The sequence below is a fragment of the Argopecten irradians genome, chromosome 3 (assembly GCF_041381155.1).
Source record: "Argopecten irradians isolate NY chromosome 3, Ai_NY, whole genome shotgun sequence".
Lineage (NCBI taxonomy): Eukaryota > Metazoa > Mollusca > Bivalvia > Pectinida > Pectinidae > Argopecten > Argopecten irradians.
This window is the reverse complement of record NC_091136.1, coordinates 49,283,980-49,301,659: the sequence shown is the minus strand read 5'-3', so window position 1 is coordinate 49,301,659 and position 17,680 is coordinate 49,283,980. Positions and strand designations below refer to the sequence as shown.

Below are 17,680 nucleotides of genomic sequence, written 5' to 3'. Positions count from 1 at the left end.
GGAAATCATAGGGGTTAACATGACCTGCCTATAGGTTTATTTTTTAGAAAACCTGCTGGGTGTGCTTTTGTTGAGACGATGCCTATTTCTACCATCTGTCATACACATGTAGTGATACTGTCAGTGGGTGGGACAGTTTATGTAAATTTGACCATTCATAACATCAAATTAACCTGATATGCCATACATCACAGCACAGATATAGAGGTTAAAAGTACAATTAACCTCAGATGTATCATCTGTTATCTTATTTAACACAATGTCATCAAGATGTTAATTATTCCCGTAAAAGGTCTAGGTTGGTCATCAGCAACCAGGTAGAGCATTCGGCTAATGTTTGGAGGTCGCATGTTCAGACCTGGTCTTGGACCGACAATTTTAGGTAATCTAACCCATAGAGTCAGTAAACTTTTCATATTTTTATACTTCTTCTCAAGTTCTACTGGTGCGATTTAGCTGAAACTTGCCTGTAAAGATCTCGAATAAGTGTTGTTAATTTTTTGGTTGATCTAAAATCAAGATGGCAGCAACAGCCACTATCTTGAAAACATATTTCAAACTTTTTCTCATATTCAAGATGAGGACCAAAATCACCATTTTGAAAAAAAAAATGTATTTAATTCTTTTCCTGTTTAACTGATGGCAATTAAAGGTTGTCAGATGAATGTTAAAGCCCTTGGGCCTCAAATGTTCCCTCACCTTTCACATGTAAATTCTGGATACTGATTTAGGTAACAACTTGATCTGCAACTATTAAGAAGTATGTTGGTTGATGGAAATGTGTACTTAGAGAAATATAGAATTTTCCTGCTTTGATATTCGCTAGTGAATGGTCTTTGGGCCTAGATCTGCTTCTGTAAAATGAAAAAGTGATACAAGTCTATTTGGCCTTTTGTGGATATAGCAAGTCTGCATGGATATTCAACATTAAATACCAGTAACAAATTTACTGTTTGGGTTCACAACCTGCTGATTCCTGTGGTAAACTGCAAATTGTTGGTGTTGATAGTGTTTGTGGCGAGGTTTAGATGAGGTATTTGGCCTGGGTGAATCATTCCGTTATAAGACAATATTGGCACCTCGGATCTGCGACTTCCGTCTGAGACCAATGATGGCCTATTAAGGTTCTAATCAACACCTCGCTCTTTTACATGTCACAACTGAGGCGGACAGACTGTCATCTTATCAAGTTCTAGCAATCACAATGTGTAGCTTTCTCTTTTTTTAATCAAAACCATTAAGGAGATTATTAGTTTTTATTAATAGCAATTTTATCTCGGTAAAATCTCGTTACTCATGTGGTGTTAGTATCACCATCAAACTTTGAATATTACAAAAAATTTGAATTTAGGTTACATGCATTAAAAAACCAAAAAAAAAACTTAAACATGGTCTTGGAGTTATTATGAGTTTGTGTTAACAAGGTTCATATATAGAGCCATTGTAAAAATTGGTACTACATATAATATGTAGTACTGGTGGACTAATCACTGGTCTTACCATAGGCTAATTGATGTAAGATTTCATATTTTGATTTCATTTAATATTCTTACCAATAGAAGAACATAGCGATTTAATTTTGGTGTTGTTATTTTCTTTGATGGGTGGCATATTCCGTACTTATGGGTAGGTATTGATGACACATTATGTGTTTACAATCTACAATGTCATATTGTACAAAGAAAAGGATTGGAAACAATTTGTTCACAAAGTAATGACATCACAATTGATACTTAGCTGGGAGGAAATAACTGTAGTATGTAAAGATGGGATAAAATCAAGTCAGTTCTGTGGCATAACTCATATCCAGATTTCATCTAGATGGGGGTGGGATGGGGGGTGTTATGTCTGTTCTTGATGGGACCTTTGTAGATTCTACTGTTTGATTAGAAATCTGAAATAAAGGACATTCAAAAACGGAGATTTTTACAAGATACATTAGAATATTATATATATGTGATTACATATGTAATATAATTTGTATATAAAGAATTTCAAGTTTCAATTTGGCCATGGAGAAGATGTCTTTGATTGAGAGAAGCAGGTACTTAAAGAGTAACGCTTTCATTTTGGCCACGTAGAAGTGATCTTAGAAAAATAAGTACCTGAAGAATAAATTTCCTATCGGCCATGAAGAAAGTACTGCTTTTGATTGAAAATTCTAGCAGGCACTTGAAGAGTAGGTTTCATTTTTACCATGGAGAAAGTATCTAAGAAAAGCAGGTACCCGAAGAATAGGTTTCTTGTTGACCTTGGAGAAGGTATCTTAGAGAAGCAGGTACTTGTTCCCTAAAGAGGTGTCTAGGGGTCTGTGTAAAATGATGATACATTAGAGAGATCAGAACCTCCATGGAATATCAAACAGTTGTGTGTCTGATGTTGTAGAGGAGCCCAGACAATCAGTCCTGGTACCATGTCAGAACTCTGTCAAACTTACAGATAGAGGTCTGCCATCATCAGTTAGTATCAATTACAAATCCATTAAGTTAATGATATAGTGAATCAAATATGAAAACTAAACGTGAACAATTATTTATAACCCCATCTCCACGAAAAGGTACCGTTTTTTGGGTTGAATGAATACATGTTGTTAAAGTTTTTTTCAATGAAAAAAGTTACTTCAAAACCACAAGGTATTTTTATAGATATAAAATGTGTTATTTTATATAAATATTTAATTTTGTTGTTGAATATAGCCCACTTGGTGATACTGGTATTCTGTAACGGCGGGATAGCTATGTGTGATGGTAATTAGATTTTACTGGAGCAATTGTTCTTGGCACACCTCTGTCACATTAAAGTGTTTGTTGTCTAGTTTTGGCATAGAATTTTCTTATTTTTAGTCTCAGTAAAATTGGCTGCAATGTAGAAGAGCACAGTCATGAATAACACATTTAAAGATTCCAAATGATATTCTTTGTGAAACAATGGCTAAAAAGTACCTTAAACTACACTTTCACCATAAACATTATTTCAAAAACAGGTTTTATTGGTTATTTCTTTTTGTTTCTCCAATGTCAAATTATTCGGGGGGAAAATCCTTTCAATTAACTAATAAATTAGAAAGCTGTAGGCAGTGAAGGTATAAGTTGTCAAATATTTGCTGCTCTACAAAGTCTATTGTACCTTTCCTGTCTTTGCTGAAGGGGCTAATCAAGGTGTTTGTTCAACCTAATAATTAACCCCTATGAATCATGCAGGAACCATTGTTGAGTTGTTACAAAATGAAGTATAAGATTATTAGAAAGTAAATAATGTTAGAGGAACTCAAGTAACCTTTAGTAAATTTTACTTATCCATTGTTTGCCATGTGTATCTAATGTTTTCTTTTCATTGTAGGCTCCAATAGCAGTGGTGTCCCATCCCCTGGATCTCAGTCTGATGAGGGATCAGCCCCCTCAACCCCCTGTGTTATGTCCTCCCCACCCCCAGAAAGAGGTGAGTCTGCCCCTACAACCCCCTGTGTTATGTCCCCCCACCCCCAGACAGAAGTGAGTCTGCCCCCACCACCCACACATACATATACATTTATTCCAAAATTATTTTGAGTTTAACGTACTTCCTTTGATATGTGTATAGTGATGCGTATTAAAAGGGGAATAACTCCCACACTGAGTGAGACTTTTCATTTCTCCTCCAGCCTGTCAGATGTCGCCCACGGATAAGGGAGTGGAGCGGTCGTTATGTCTGAGGATGAAATCAACGCTGACGAAGAGAGGGGTACATGTTAGGACATCCGGATATAGAGTAAGTTCAACAATAGTATATATAGTAATAATTATCACACTTCCTAAAACAAATTACATTTAAAAACATGGTTATAACGAATCTCTGGGGACCATGCAGCAAAATCACTTTGTTATAAGAATATTTCATATACATTGTACATATTTATTATAGAAACACTAATGTGGTATAAAAATTACTACGTTATAACCATGGATTCTTTGTCCAAGTTTAAGATGGAGGAATGTGAGGCATTGTTAAAGACATTTATTATAACTTTCTATCAGATTCCTATTGCATTGACTTTTTTATCGCATTAAATTCAATTAGTTGTAATATTAGCAAATCTTTTGACATCATATGTATTGGAATACATGTTATTATAAGTGACGGTATGTATTTATATATGACCTTTTGACCTTTACAGGAATATTATATATATGCGATTACATATGTAATATAATTTGTATATAAAGAATTTCAAGTTTCAATTTGGCCATGGAGAAGATGTCTTTGATTGAGAGAAGCAGGTACTTAAAGAGTAACGCTTTCATTTTGGCCACGTAGAAGTGATCTTAGAAAAAAAAGTACCTGAAGAATAAATTTCCTATCGGCCATGAAGAAAGTACTGCCTTTGATTGAAAATTCTAGCAGGCACTTGAAGAATAGGTTTCATTTTTACCATGGAGAAAAGTATCTAAGAAAAGCAGGTACCTGAAGAATAGGTTTCTTGTTGACCTTGGAGAAGGTATCTTAGAGAAGCAGGTACTTGTTCCCTAAAGAGGTGTCTAGGGGTCTGTGTAAAATGATGATACATTAGAGAGATCAGAACCTCCATGGAATATCAAACAGTTGTGTGTCAGATGCTGTAGAGGAGCCCAGACAATCAGTCCTGGTACCATGTCAGAACTCTGTCAAACTTACAGATAGAGGTCTGCCATCATCAGTTAGTATCAATTACAAATCCATTAAGTTAATGATATAGTGAATCAAATATGAAAACTAAACGTGAACAATTATTTATAACCCCATCTCCACGAAAAGGTACCGTTTTTTGGGTTGAATGAATACATGTTGTTAAAGTTTTTTTCAATGAAAAAAGTTACTTCAAAACCACAAGGTATTTTTATAGATATAAAATGTGTTATTTTATATAAATATTTAATTTTGTTGTTGAATATAGCCCACTTGGTGATACTGGTATTCTGTAACGGCGGGATAGCTATGTGTGATGGTAATTAGATTTTACTGGAGCAATTGTTCTTGGCACACCTCTGTCACATTAAAGTGTTTGTTGTCTAGTTTTGGCATAGAATTTTCTTATTTTTAGTCTCAGTAAAATTGGCTGCAATGTAGAAGAGCACAGTCATGAAAAACACATTTAAAGATTCCAAATGATATTCTTTGTGAAACAATGGCTAAAAAGTACCTTAAACTACACTTTCACCATAAATATTATTTCAAAAACAGCTTTCATTGGTTATTTCTTTTTGTTTCTCCAATGACAAACTGTTTGGGAAAAAAAAATCCTTTCAATTAACTAATAAATTAGAAAGCTGTAGGCAGTGAAGGTATAAGTTGTCAAATATTTGCTGCTCTACAAAGTCTATTGTACCTTTCCTGTCTTTGCTGAAGGGGCTAATCAAGGTGTTTGTTCAACCTAATAATTAACCCCCTATGAATCATGCAGGAACCATTGTTGAGTTGTTACAAAATGAAGTATAAGAAAATGAAGTATAAGATTATTAGAAAGTAAATAATGTTAGAGGAACTCAAGTAACCTTTAGTAAATTTTACTAATCCATTGTTTGCCATGTGTATCTAATGTCTATGTTTTCTTTTCATTGTAGGCTCCAATAGCAGTGGTGTCCCATCCCCTGGATCTCAGTCTGATGAGGGATCAGCCCCCTCAACCCCCTGTGTTATGTCCTCCCCACCCCCAGAAAGAGGTGAGTCTGCCCCTACAACCCCCTGTGTTATGTCCCCCCCCCACCCCTCAGACAGAAGTGAGTCTGCCCCCACCACCCACACATACATATACATTTATTCCAAAATTCTTTTGAGTTTAACGTATTTCCTTTGATATGTGTATAGTGATGCGTATTAAAAGGGGAATAACTCCCACACTGAGTGAGACTTTTCATTTCTCCTCCAGCATGTCAGATGTCGCCCACGGATAAGGGAGTGGAGCGGTCGTTATGTCTGAGGATGAAATCAACGCTGACGAAGAGAGGGGTACATGTTAGGACATCCGGATATAGAGTAAGTTCAACAACAGTATATATAATAATAATTATCACACTTCCTAAAACAAATTACATTAAAACATGGTTATAACGAATCTCTGGGGACCAGCAAAATTACTTTGTTATAAGAATATTTCATATACATTGTACATATTTATTATAGGAACACTAATGTGGTATAAAAATTACTACGTTATAACCATGGATTCTTTGTCCAAGTTTAAGATGAAGGAATGAGAGGCATTGTTAAAGACATTTATTATAACTTTCTATCAGATTCCTATTGCATTAACTTTTTTATCGCATTAAATTCAATTAGTTGTAATATTAGCAAATCTTTTGACATCATATGTATTGGAATACATGTTATTATAAGTGACGGTATGTATTTATATATGACCTTTTGACCTTTACAGGTTGTGTATATAGTCCTGAAGCAGCGACCTCAGATCTGTTTCTCTCTGAACAGGAAACACCCTCCACAGATCATGGGCATGGTGGGTATAGCCATTGCCCTTCCGCCCCCGACCATCACCGAACTCCGGATAGAGAGCGACACATTTATAATGAGGCTGAATCCTGATTTTAGTGTAATTTACTGTGATACAGCGTATGTATATTCACACTGATTGTATATTGTTCTACATGTCTTTATTTCATTTTACCACATTTTCAATTTCTGTCAGTCAGATTTATTTCAGACAATGATATTAAATGAAAGGTTCCATTTGTTTAGGATTTCTGAACTGACAGATTGGTCCAGTGAAGATATCAATAATAAAGTATTGTACGAATTCTGTCACCCAGGAGACCTTACCAAGCTACGTAGATCTCATTTAGACAGTGAGTATATCTATATTTTCATTTCACAGATGTCTTGATTCGTACATAGAATGTATTCTCTTATGGGTAATTAAAATTTCCTTTTGTCAAGCAACTATGCAATCTCTGAAAAGTTTCTGATTTTATGTGATATTGCATTGTGAAATTGTATTATCTGGTAATTGATGATATATTGAACCCTTTTACATTGTGTAATATAGCTAGCTTTGTTTGGTTGAAGTTAAATGAGCACACTTTGTGAAAGAGGTAAGGTCACAGCTCAAAAACATCTGACTACCACATGATTCTCGTCATCATCTTCGTACTGAGGTAAGGTCACAGCTCAAAAACATCTGACTACCACATGATTCTCGTCATCATCTTCGTACTGAGGCACATGTAAGGTCACAGCTCAAAAACATCTGACTACCACATGATTCTCGTCATCATCTATCGTACTGAGGTAAGGTCACAGCTCAAAAACATCTGACTACCACATGATTCTCGTCATCATCTACGTACTGAGGTAAGGTCACAGCTCAAAAACATCTGACTACCACATGATTCTCGTCATCATCTTCGTACTGAGGTAAGGTCACAGCTCAAAAACATCTGACTACCACAAGATTCTCGTCATCATCTTCGTACTGAGGTAAGGTCACAGCTTCAAAAACATCTGACTACCACATGATTCTCGTCATCATCTTCGTACTGAGGTAAGGTCACAGCTCAAAAACATCTGACTACCACATGATTCTCGTCATCATCTTCGTACTGAGGTAAGGTCACAGCTCAAAAACATCTGACTACCACATGATTCTCGTCATCATCTTCGTACTGAGGTAAGGTCACGCTAAAATGGTACACACTCTGTCTCATATCTATATGAGGTAAGGTCACAGCTCAAAAACTCTGACTACCACATGATTCTCGTCATCATCTACGTACTGAGGTAAGGTCACAGCTCAAAAACATCTGACTACCACATGATTCTGTCATGCTGAGTAGTCACAGCTCAAAAACATCTGATACACAGATTCATCATCTCGTACTGAGGTAAGGTCAAGCTCAAAAATCGTGGACATACACAGATTCTTCATCATCTTCGTACTGAGGTAAGGTCACACTCAAAAACATCTGACTACCAATGATTCTCGTCATCATCTTCGTACTGAGGTAAGGTCAACTGCTCAAAAACTCTACGACACCATGATCTCGTCATCATCTTCGTACTGAGGTAAGGTCACAGCTCAAAAACATCTGACTACCACATGATTCTCGTCATCATCTTCGTACTGAGGTAAGGTCACAGCTCAAAAACATCTGACTACCACATGATTCTCGTCATCATCTTCGTACTGAGGTAAGGTCACAGCTCAAAAACATCTGACTACCACATGATTCTCGTCATCATCTTCGTACTGTAAGGTCACAACTCAAAAACATCTGACTACCACATGATTCTCGTCATCATCTTCGTACTGAGGTAAGGTCACAGCTCAAAAACATCTGACTACCACATGATTCTCGTCATCATCTTCGTACTGAGGTAAGGTCACAGCTCAAAAACATCTGACTACCACATGATTCTCGTCATCATCTTCGTACTGAGGTAAGGTCACAGCTCAAAAACCTCTGACGATCACACGATGCTCATCATCATCTACGTACTAAGGTAAGGTCACTGCTCAAAAACATCTGACGTCCACACAATATATACTCAGTTAAGGTCACAGCTCAAAAACCTCTGACGATCACACAATATATACTCATCTAAGTTGCAAACAAGCTGAATCAGAAAATTGGTAAGGGGCTTATTGGTGGATATGAACTTTATTCTAAAACACTTGATAAAATGGGGAGGGAACTTATTGCTAAGAGAGGACCTATTATCATAGAATGTGGTACTCAAAAAAGATCATCATCATTTTAATACTGAGGAAAAGTGATATACTGGTAGGTGAAAAGGAATGCAAATATGCAAATTATTGATAGCAGTAGAAGTAACTATAGGCAACTATTGGTTTGTGGTTCTGGTTCTGCAAGCTGGTTTTAACTTTAAAATACCCTTTTATTTGACAGTGGTGTGGAGTATGGTGGCTGTGTGATGGACACAAGTCAGATACTGACCACAGGACCAACAGAGACCGACCATTCTGATAACACTGACCAGAGTGAACAGGGCTCTGATCATGGTAATGTGCACCATTCCACTGAAAAGCATTTAAGCTTTGTTTTCACTGTCATACAATTTAGTTTTCAATTTAAAGCACACATATATTGTGCCTTGTGCAACATCATTACATTCAAGTTCTGAAAGTAGTTTCTAGTTCTAATTGCAGTAATATGGTTTGAATTATGAATGAATATTGCGGTTTAGAGATCCCAAACAATGTGGGTAAAGTATGATTTACTATAGATTACATTACAAGAATCACATCCAAAGATGGCATCACATTCACCAGAAGGTGAAACTAATCAATGGTAAATTGTACTATACCCACATTGTTTTGGGATCTCAAAACTGTCGTATTGAAGAACAAAAGATAAACTATCTAAGACCATTTAGAAAATTACAGATTCATCCTTCAGCTTCCAAACCTTTACTGACTTCCTTTTTGTATTATAACAGGAGAGAGAAGTAACTTTGACCCAATTCATCGTCCCGGGGCCAGTCCTGGAAACGACAGGAAGGATTCTCCATGTCTTACGATCACTTCACCAGTGTCCAGCTCCACAACAATACAGCGGTCAGTTCGGTCTGACTCTCAGGAGATTGACAGTGGTCATGACAACAAACCATTTATAGTGGACAGCTCTCAGACCAATAACACTTTCCATTCCAAGAATTGTGAATCAGCCGTAGGAAGTGCTTTACAGGAGAAAGTACAAATGTTAAAAAATGACTTCAAAAATTCACGTAGAAAAGCTGACAGACCTAAACGCCGACGGCGGGACTATGACTGTCTTAGTACAGAGGTGGAAGATTTCCAGTCTTCTGTGTCTAAACAAAGTCAACTGGACCAGGACCGGTGTTGTGAGGTGACCTCTGTCTGTCCAACCATCCTTGGCACTGCGGACAGTACCGATCGGTCAAGCTGTAGTGTCCCTGAGGATCTCTCCCTCCACAACTTTACAATGAGACAAGCTGCTGTGGTCAGTACTCCAGGCTGCGAATCTCAAAATAACTTGCCGGTCAATTGTTGGCAGAAAGGCCCTAAAGAACGCAAAAAGGACAGAGGCATGCAAGACAATCCATCTAGTTCTGTTCAGGACCTGGAGGATGTCATGAATAAACATTTGCCAAATCTGACCAATCATATCGAAGCAGTAGTAAGAACTTCTCCTAATGATCTCACATCGAGTAGGCACATGTCCAGTTCACTACAGAAACAGCACTCAACCATTCAATGGCGGGCTAATACGGAATCAGATACTTTGCCAGCCTCCACATTATTACGGACACTGTATGCTAATAGGGAATCAGTGATTCGCAGCAATGCTCGCCCCCAATGTTTTAACGGTGAAAATACACAGGTGGTGGACTCGGTGGATATGCTTACTCCTCCCAGTAATGAAGGAGGTCTAAAGGACCAGCTGACCCTCAATATCCCCCAGATCACTGTGAGCAATAGTAAGTGTGTCCAGGGGGGTTATAACAATCCTCTGTCTGTCACTGTCCACAACTCTCTCCCAGACAGCTTCTCCATGACACCACCATCATCTGTGTCACCCGAGGACAAGGTCACGACCTCCTTCATGGAGACGAACTTTGACCCCAGTCCAGTGTCTTGTCACATGATAACAGGCCCTACAGTAACAAACCCGGTGAAGACCATGGCCCTGTCTCCCCAGCCCCAGGGGATGCCCTCTCATACAGACTACAATACGTGCAGCAAGGGGGATGGGGGCTATGGCAACGTAAGTCCATATCAGATCGCAGAGTACCAACAGTATATACACAACGGAGGACCAAACTCTCTGTATGACACGCGACCAGAGGGCTGGTACCCAGTCTCCTACACATCTTAACCATTACACATCATATTGGGACACAAACATCCTAACCTTAACCATATGCATCATACGTCATGTTGGGGCGTAAACATCCTAACCTAAACCATTAAACATCATGTTTGGGCATAAACATCCTAACTCATCATACATCATTTTAGGGCACAAGGGCACAAGCGTCCTTACTCGTTATAGTTGTTAATATGTTTAGGATACAAATATCTATTATAATGTTGTTTTTGAACTTATATCATTTTTAATAAAATGTATGTAAAATTCTGTTGTAATAGTTTATACATGTATGGTACAGAGAAATGTGATACAGAGAAATGTTCACTTCTCTAAATCTGCACAATTGTAACTGAGTTACTGAAAATTAACAACTTTTCAATACTGTATTTATATGGACTACCAATAATTAGGATACAGACATTTTGAAAAATAAATATGTAGTTAAAAAAGGTTGTGTTTGCTAAATGAATAACCCTAAATTTTCTCACTGTACAAACATACTACAAAAACATATATTTATATAACTACCATAAATTAAAGTTCTGATTAGTATCTGTGGAATGATTATAGAAGTAAGAAAGAATCCTGAATTCTACCTATTAGAGGAGAGAGTAAAAATCTTAATAGCCAAAAAGTAGAGGTTTTCAGCATCAATTAATGTATTTTAGTGCTTATAAACCCATGATCTTGTGAATATTTGTGCCAAAAGAATCCCAGCTTAATTGTTTTTAATTTGGTAAGCGTAGAATTTCAGTGTTGACATTCAGGTCGATAGTTTAGAGGGAACCACGATGATATAGAAGTGTCATATTCTGTCGACAACTCCAATGTTTTTACCTTTATATGTTCCATATGTATGCTTAAGAAATGCAAAACAATTAATTATTGTTTTCTATGATTTTTTTAGTAGAATTAACCAAATTTCTATATAAAACTGCCAAAACTTATTATTATTTTCAATGATTATTCTGTTTTTGTTATTTTACCTATTGACTGCCATGACAGAATGTAATCACTTGTATTAAGTGATACTTTCATTGTTATTAAGTTTATTGTTGTTAACGAATTAACGAGTTGAAGAAGTACACCTCTACATTGTACATATAATTTTGTGATTTGAAACTCACTTGATGATTCAAATTTGTTCTTTTTTTATCAAGTTCAATTATATGTATCTTTCATTTTGAAGGATATAAAAATATCAGGTGGTGTGAAAAGATTGTTTTATGATATTTATTTGAGTATAGAAGAAGTTTGTATTGTAAAAAGAAAGAAGAAAAAGGAATGATGCCTGAAAGAAACAAAAAGTATAAAGAATAACAGGTTTCTTTTTTTTTTATTTAAGTTTAATTATAATTTCATAATTTTATCTAGGCTTGCAAAAGATATTTCAACAAATTATAGATCTATTGACGGTCATAATACAAAACATCTGGGGTATGGAGTCATGACTGTCATTGTGAATGTCTAGCTGACCGAGGGGAGGTAACTCTAGTTCAGTTGTTGTAGGCTTCATTGGTCTCCTACCTAAATTTGCAATGCAAAATGATTTAATTTAAGTAGTTAGAGCGGTATACATATATTTACAACCGAATTAAATTGTTTTTGATCTATTAGTAACTACAGTGCATGTATGCAGGTATAGGTGATGTTGTAAGATCAGGGGGAGATAATCCTTGTCTGAATGGTGTTCTCTGCGACTTCTTAACAATTACCAAGTGTGAAATAATTAATATAACATGTTACTTTTATTCCCTTATTTTAATTTAAATATTTTCAAAAAATAATATATATATATATCTTACACAAATATATATCTAAGTGTATCACATGCATAATTAAATGTTTACTAGAGATAAGTGAAATTTTAATGTTTTGTTTAATTCTGCTTATTTACATTGTTGAGGTTCAGTTGTAAAATGTACGATATGTAATATTCAGTTTATGGTGCTTAGATGACATAAAAGATTGTCTTCATTCAATCTTTGGCTTCCATGTTATGTTTGTGTGATTTTTATATTGTAGTTGATTTTACTTATTGTCATGCAATTGAAAGCATTAACCTGAGTATATATGATATTGAGAGAGAGCATGTGTATGTATGATCAGGCTGGTATTGAGGGCCTCCAATATAATTGGCATATATCTTGTATGAGATTCATGTAAAATGTATGTGAGGAAGTGGATATTTATAAAACTACAATTCTTATAATGACACTTTGTTCGTGGTTAATAAACCTGGCTCAAAACTAAAAAAAAAATAATCAACAAAACACAATATTTTATACCAAGTTAGCAGTTATCCAGATACTGAAAGTGATTTTTAATTCTTAGATGACTGTAATAACATAGAATTGAGAAATAGTATCATTTGTGAATACATACTACAGTTTAAAATATTCAGAAAATGATTGGTTAAAATTCTATAATGGTACATTGTGCCAATTGTTGAATTAGTTTGTATATATTAGAGTAGATGTTGACTTTGTACTTGTTGCTTTCCTATCTCTCCAGAGTGAGACTAAACTATTATCTTTGTAAAACTAATGTAGTTCATATATTTATATACATGTACACTTAATAATGGAGGTGTCTTCCTTAACTAAAACAATCATTGTCTTAAACTGCTTCATTTTATAAGAGCTTGTTTGATATAATTTTCTGTATACAAGTAACCCCCCCCCCCTAATTTTGTGTGGAATGTACATCAAATATTACATGTTAAAATGTCTCATTCATTATATAGATAGTTTTATTGTTAACATAATTAAGCTTGCTTACTTTCATTTCCAAATCTGCCATGACTTCAATCATTTTATATAAAGATAAGCCTGATGTTGATGTATTATAAGTGATGTATGTTACAACGGATTTATGTTTTGAGAATTGTTTCTATTTTGCAACACAGCAATGATTCAATTTTTTAAATCTAAAAACAGATCCATTAGAACTAACATAGCCGATGTATGGGTAAACCGTTTTTATGTAGAAAGATGATAATTTTTCAAAACAATTTAAAAGTTGATAAATAAATAGATAAACAGATAAATAGAATATGAAAACATAGCATGAGATTAAGTTTGGAAGCCTACTTGTCTTTACCTGGACAGAGATGTGCACACGTCCTCTATCTTACAGAGGGTATATTTAATAAAGATAGTCTGCCCTACAAACACATATGTCATGCATTTAGGTAATGTCAACATTTATTTAATACAGTTTTAGATAAAAAGGTTAAGAGAAAAGAGGTTAATAGAAAATCATTCATTGAGAGAGATTGGGATGTGATTGAATCTCAACCCTTGGGGTAAGTCTGGTGTATCATTGGGTTGAGATTTCTCATCCACTGCATTGTATTTGTACGTACATTTGTATCAGTTAATGATCCTGCTATTGCTGATGTATTCATTACTGCTTGGACTGATCAACTTTTTATCAGTGTATGTTCTGTGTTAGATTGTATGGTTATCTGTCGGTCTCGAGAATGTGAGAGACAGTTGATAATAAATGTATTTTGGAGCAAAACTTACCATCTTTGTTCTTTGTTGCCTTAAACCTTGAAAATTCATTGTTTAATTTCTGTTTTATATCACTTTCTTAGACTGTGATAAACCCATCATACATCAAATAACAAAATAAAGGATATGATCTATCAGAGTTACTGTCCTTAAAACAGTTATGTCCCTTTGTATAACTCCGTCAGAACTCTGGTAGCTGTGATAGATGTGTAGAACTCTGGTAGCTGTGATAGACGTGAATGCCTATTTCATCAACAACAACAACAAAACAGAAAATACTCAATTTAAACTCATGTATATTCTCCATTTCATCGACAGACTTTATAGCTGATGAAGCAATGAGTCCAGACTATACATGTAGGATCTAGATCTTCCACAATGGAGCTACATTTGTATATCAGGGATCAACGTAAAACTTTCTTCTGAAATATAGAAATTGCTCAAAACAGCTCAATACATTCCTTGAAGACATAGTACTTTGTTACCTTTGTCTTGACACCGTTGTTAGCTAGGTATTCCTAATTACAGAAAGTGTTTTGATTATTTACATATAAAACTTGTCATATCATTATTATATTTCCATATGGTAAAATTCTAATTTTACTTTAGTGATAGTGTTATTTCGGACTGAAGAAGGCCCTATAGTGGCTGAATATATATTCCATAGAAATGATTTTGATTTTACTTTGAATTTATTTTGGCCTTTTATTTCGGATTATTATACTAGCTTTATACCGTTTTTCCTCATTATAATTTTACTTTAAAGTTATATGTGCCGTATTTTTCATACTCACGAATCAAGATGAGCTTTTAATATGTTATTCAGCACCAAAAATTACCAACTTTTTGAAAATTACAGTGCTTTCAATGCATAGGTTTTGATTTTACATGTACAAATAAGAGCTGAAAATGATTTTTGGCAGTACTGCCAAAAATCATTTATTTACATCAATAGTGAAGTGAAATGAGTACATACGGTGAGACCATGAAGCCAAATTGTGGTCTACAATTTCATTACACATTTTTACAATGTTTTTAGTAATTGTAAAGTGACTTCTGCAGGTGTGTTTTCATTTAAACATATTTTAAGTAATAAAAACAACAATTTTACAGTACACAATTTCTGTGTTATAACTAACGTTTATAAGTCATCTGAAGCCATTTGAATGATTTTAACAGCTTTATTCATCATACCTGATGGTTTTTAATAAATTAATGATGAAAAAATAGCATGTCAAAATTATCGCCCAGTTACGGCACATATAACTTTAATATTTTGTTTCCAATATTGTTCAGATAACAAAGAGATAAAAAGGAATTATACATTTGTGACCTTGTACTTGTGACAATTTGATAGTTTAAAAATACTTAAAAATCAACTTTTTTCACAAAAGAAACCATATGCACTAAGAATTAAGAAGTTGAAGGTGTTAATAGGGGTGATTAGCTATTATGTTGATAGACTTCAATCAAAGGTACAATAACTGTATAGGCGTATACACTAATTACACTAATATACTACAGGTGTACTTCTATGCCCCTCCCCCTAATTAACTTGTTTTTCTAAGCCTTTTGTTATTTAATTGGAGCTCCTCAAATAATGAGTTACTGATTCCCAACCAATCGGATTTTAGTATGGGGAATCCTGCTGGTGACAAAAAGAAACAATGATCTTATAATCATATATTCCCCAGTGAAAGAGCGTACCAGGTAGCACCAACATTTCCTGCTTTGTTTTGCCTCTGTTCTGTGACCTTTTGTGTGTTTGATAATTCTGCCAACTGTGTTAATATAAGGATTAATCATTGTGCTTCCCCCTTGATTTTGTGTTAATAATTCACTCTGTGACACCGTACCTGTGATGGCTCCCTCCCTGTGTATTGAGTGTGACCGCCCTGTGACCACCAGACAACAGGCTTTACAGTGTGATCGCTGTGACCACTGGCAGCACCGTAAATGTAAAACAGGTAAGATTATTAACTTTATCATGAACAATACCAGGTTTTTAAATTCGGTTTTTATACAACTTTTGATGGCATAAAGCATACAAGTATGTATTAATTTCTCTAAATTAAAGATGTTAGACTTACGAAATGTTAAGTTTTAGATCAAAATGCCCTACCAGAAAGTGAAGTCATAGACTCAACTCGCAACTACTAGAGAGAGGATCGGACTAATACATTGTACCCTTTGCAAGTTACAAAACATTAATTATCTATTGTATTTTTTTATGTCTTGAGTATGTTTAGATGGAAACATATCTGCAGAAATCACTTAGCAATTACTAATGAAATTGTAGACCACAATTTGGCTTCATGGTCTGACCATGTGTATTCGTACATGTATCACTTCACTATCAATGAAAATATTATGATTTTTGGCAGTACTACTAAAAATCATTTTTTTGTACATGTACAATTAAAACCTTTGCATTAAAATACTGTAAGTTTTGGAAAAAATGGTAATATTTGGTGATGAATGACATATTAATAGCTCATCCTCATTCGTGAGTATGGAAAACACGGCACATATAAATGTACAGTTGGTAGAAGACTAAAGGTTACACCCTTGTGCACACGGAGTGCACAAGATTTAGACTACAGGTAGACACGGAGTGCACAAGATTTAGACTACAGGTAGACACGGAGTGCACAAGATTTAGACTACAGGTAGACACGGAGTGCACAAGATTTAGACTACAGGTAGACACGGAGTGCACAAGATTTAGACTACAGGTAGACACCGAGTGCACTATGTAAAAATAATAATATATTCATTGCTAATGGTCGGATTGGGAAAGACAGATTTCTTGGAAAAGTTACATGTAACAAAACTAGCGTGATTGACTATCTACTATTTTCATCTGATTGTTTCAAGCACATATCTAACTTCGAAGTATTTGATTTTGACCCCTTATTTTCGGATGTTCACTGTAGACTTGAATTTTGCGTCTCTAACAAAATGGATATAGCTAGAACAAACAGAGAAGATATAGGAGATTTCAGAAAAGATGGCGTGACGTCACAGAAAGTTCACATCCGGGTCCTCAAAGGTACAAACACAGTATGGCGACTATTAAAACAATAACAGATACGTACACCGTTGCTACACAATCGATACGTTGACAAAAGTATATACACTTTCATACTTGCAAATTCTGATTTTAAAATGGTTTCTTATTGTTTCAGAGGTTACAGACATTTATATTTTCATATTTACAATTGTTAATTGCTAAATATATAATTTGAGTAAATTTATGTGTTGAAGCCCAGCTTGCCGAAGTCGGTGCCAGGGCAGTCATAAGATATCCCGTTTTTGGTCACAGACCGTATAAATCCTTGG

General features: G+C 35.2%; 1 protein-coding gene across 1 annotated transcript in view; it reads left to right on the top strand.

Annotated features, from left to right (window-relative positions):
- Positions 1–14,345, top strand: part of LOC138319718 (protein trachealess-like) — a 96,548-nt gene extending 82,203 nt beyond the window's left edge. The window contains exons 7-13 of the mRNA XM_069262856.1: positions 3,340–3,438; positions 3,641–3,747; positions 6,389–6,582; positions 6,709–6,815; positions 7,831–7,909; positions 8,877–8,989; positions 9,427–14,345. Coding sequence (XP_069118957.1) covers positions 3,340–3,438; positions 3,641–3,747; positions 6,389–6,582; positions 6,709–6,815; positions 7,831–7,909; positions 8,877–8,989; positions 9,427–10,826 — 2,099 coding nt within the window. The 3' untranslated portion in view covers positions 10,827–14,345. The remainder of the gene's footprint in view (positions 1–3,339; positions 3,439–3,640; positions 3,748–6,388; positions 6,583–6,708; positions 6,816–7,830; positions 7,910–8,876; positions 8,990–9,426) is intronic.
- Positions 14,346–17,680: the final 3,335 nt, after the last annotated feature.